General features: G+C 56.9%; 1 protein-coding gene across 1 annotated transcript in view; it reads left to right on the top strand.

Moving 5' to 3' along the window:
* Window positions 1–1,370, top strand: part of SRSF11 (serine/arginine-rich splicing factor 11) — a gene marked incomplete at its 5' end in the record, with an annotated part of 12,042 nt that extends 10,672 nt beyond the window's left edge. Inside the window, 3 exons of the mRNA XM_010140775.1 lie at window positions 109–204; window positions 777–915; window positions 1,029–1,370. Of these exons, the coding sequence (XP_010139077.1) occupies window positions 109–204; window positions 777–915; window positions 1,029–1,223 (430 nt within the window). The remainder of the gene's footprint in view (window positions 1–108; window positions 205–776; window positions 916–1,028) is intronic.
* Between the last annotated feature and the right edge of the window lie 123 nt (window positions 1,371–1,493).

The following is a 1,493-nucleotide window of genomic DNA, read 5'->3' on the forward strand; positions in this document are numbered from 1 at the left end:
GCCAGGGTGCATGGCCGTGCGGGTTACACCCATGCACTCCTCCCAGAGCCACGGCAGGGTTTGGAGCTTAAAAAACCACAAAGCGGCTTTGCTGTCTCTCTTCTGCAGAGAAAGACGACGAAGAAGAAGCAGGAGCGGAACACGGTCACCTAAAAAACCCAGGTCTCCTAAACGGAAAATGTCCCGGTCCCCATCTCCACGGAGGTCAGTGGCCTTCCTGGGTAGAAAAACTTCACCTAGGTGGAAAACCATGGCCAAGGCCTTGGTGGGGCTGTTCTGGAGGTGCTGCGTGTTTGTGCCTGGCCTGTGGGCTCTCCTCTGGAGGAGACTGTGGCTTTCACTGACATTTAATCGTCCTTGGTCACAGAGCTGCTCTGCTGGCACCCCCGGCTCCACCTGGGGGTGTCCGGCGTGAGGGGAGTGGGAGGTCCCTGCAGTTCCTGCCCCACCGGGCTGGGTGCAGCAGCAGTCCCTGCCTCGTGGCTGGGCCCGGGCACTTGGGGACCTTCTCTTCCTTTTATGCTCCTTCACGAAATGCTGTTTTGCTCTTGGTTACATGGCGTTTCTCAGACGTCGCTTTGGGGTGCTGGTGGTTGATCCGATCAGAGAAGCGGGGTCTGTTGGGTTATCTCCTGATGGCGGGTAGCACATCATTGTCGCTCACCGTTCTTTCCCCTGTTAGATGGGTAATCTGTGGGTCCCGGTCTGGGGATGGCCCATGTCCTCGTTACAGGGTGGTGTGACGTGGCTTTTGTTTACCTGCCTTTTCCCTGCAGACATAAAAAGGAGAAGAAGAAGGACAAAGACAAGGAGAGGAGTAGAGACGAGAGGGAGCGCTCCACGAGCAAGAAGAAAAAGAGCAAAGACAAAGAGAAGGATCGAGAACGGAAATCTGAGAGCGATAAAGATGTGAAAGTATGTTTATAAACCTGTCTAACTGTCCCTCCTGCACCAGCATCAACCTCAGACCACCCCGGGGGGCTCTGGAGGCACGTTTTTACCTTGCGTGTTTTCTCTCTGCAAAGCAGGTCACAAGGGATTATGACGAAGAAGAACAGGGGTATGACAGCGAGAAGGAGAAGAAGGAGGAGAAGAAGATGGCAGATTCCTCCTCCCCCAAAGGGAAGGAGTCTGGCGCCGAAAAGGGGAGCGGCGACTCAGCGCGGGAGTCCAAAGTCAATGGGGACGATCACCACGAAGAGGACATGGACATGAGTGACTGAGCCTGGCGGCAGAGGCGCCGCGGCTGCGTGTCGGTGTCATTCCTGCGTGATCCCTTTCCGCTGTGCTCGTTACTCCTCACCCTCGCTGCAGCCCCGCGCCCTGCCCAGGCTGTGACTCTCCCCACACTAACTCGCACCAGAAGCTTTGGGGGACTCTGACAAGGCAGAGCCTGTTGGTGGATGGTTCTGAGACCCACGGGCCTGCTGGCAAGGAGCAGCATCTTTGGCAGTTGGTGGGACGAGCACCAGCTGCTCCGACACCCCGGATGG

Source organism: Buceros rhinoceros, unplaced genomic scaffold (genome assembly GCF_000710305.1).
Source record: "Buceros rhinoceros silvestris isolate BGI_N320 unplaced genomic scaffold, ASM71030v1 scaffold26887, whole genome shotgun sequence".
Classification (NCBI taxonomy): domain Eukaryota; kingdom Metazoa; phylum Chordata; class Aves; order Bucerotiformes; family Bucerotidae; genus Buceros; species Buceros rhinoceros.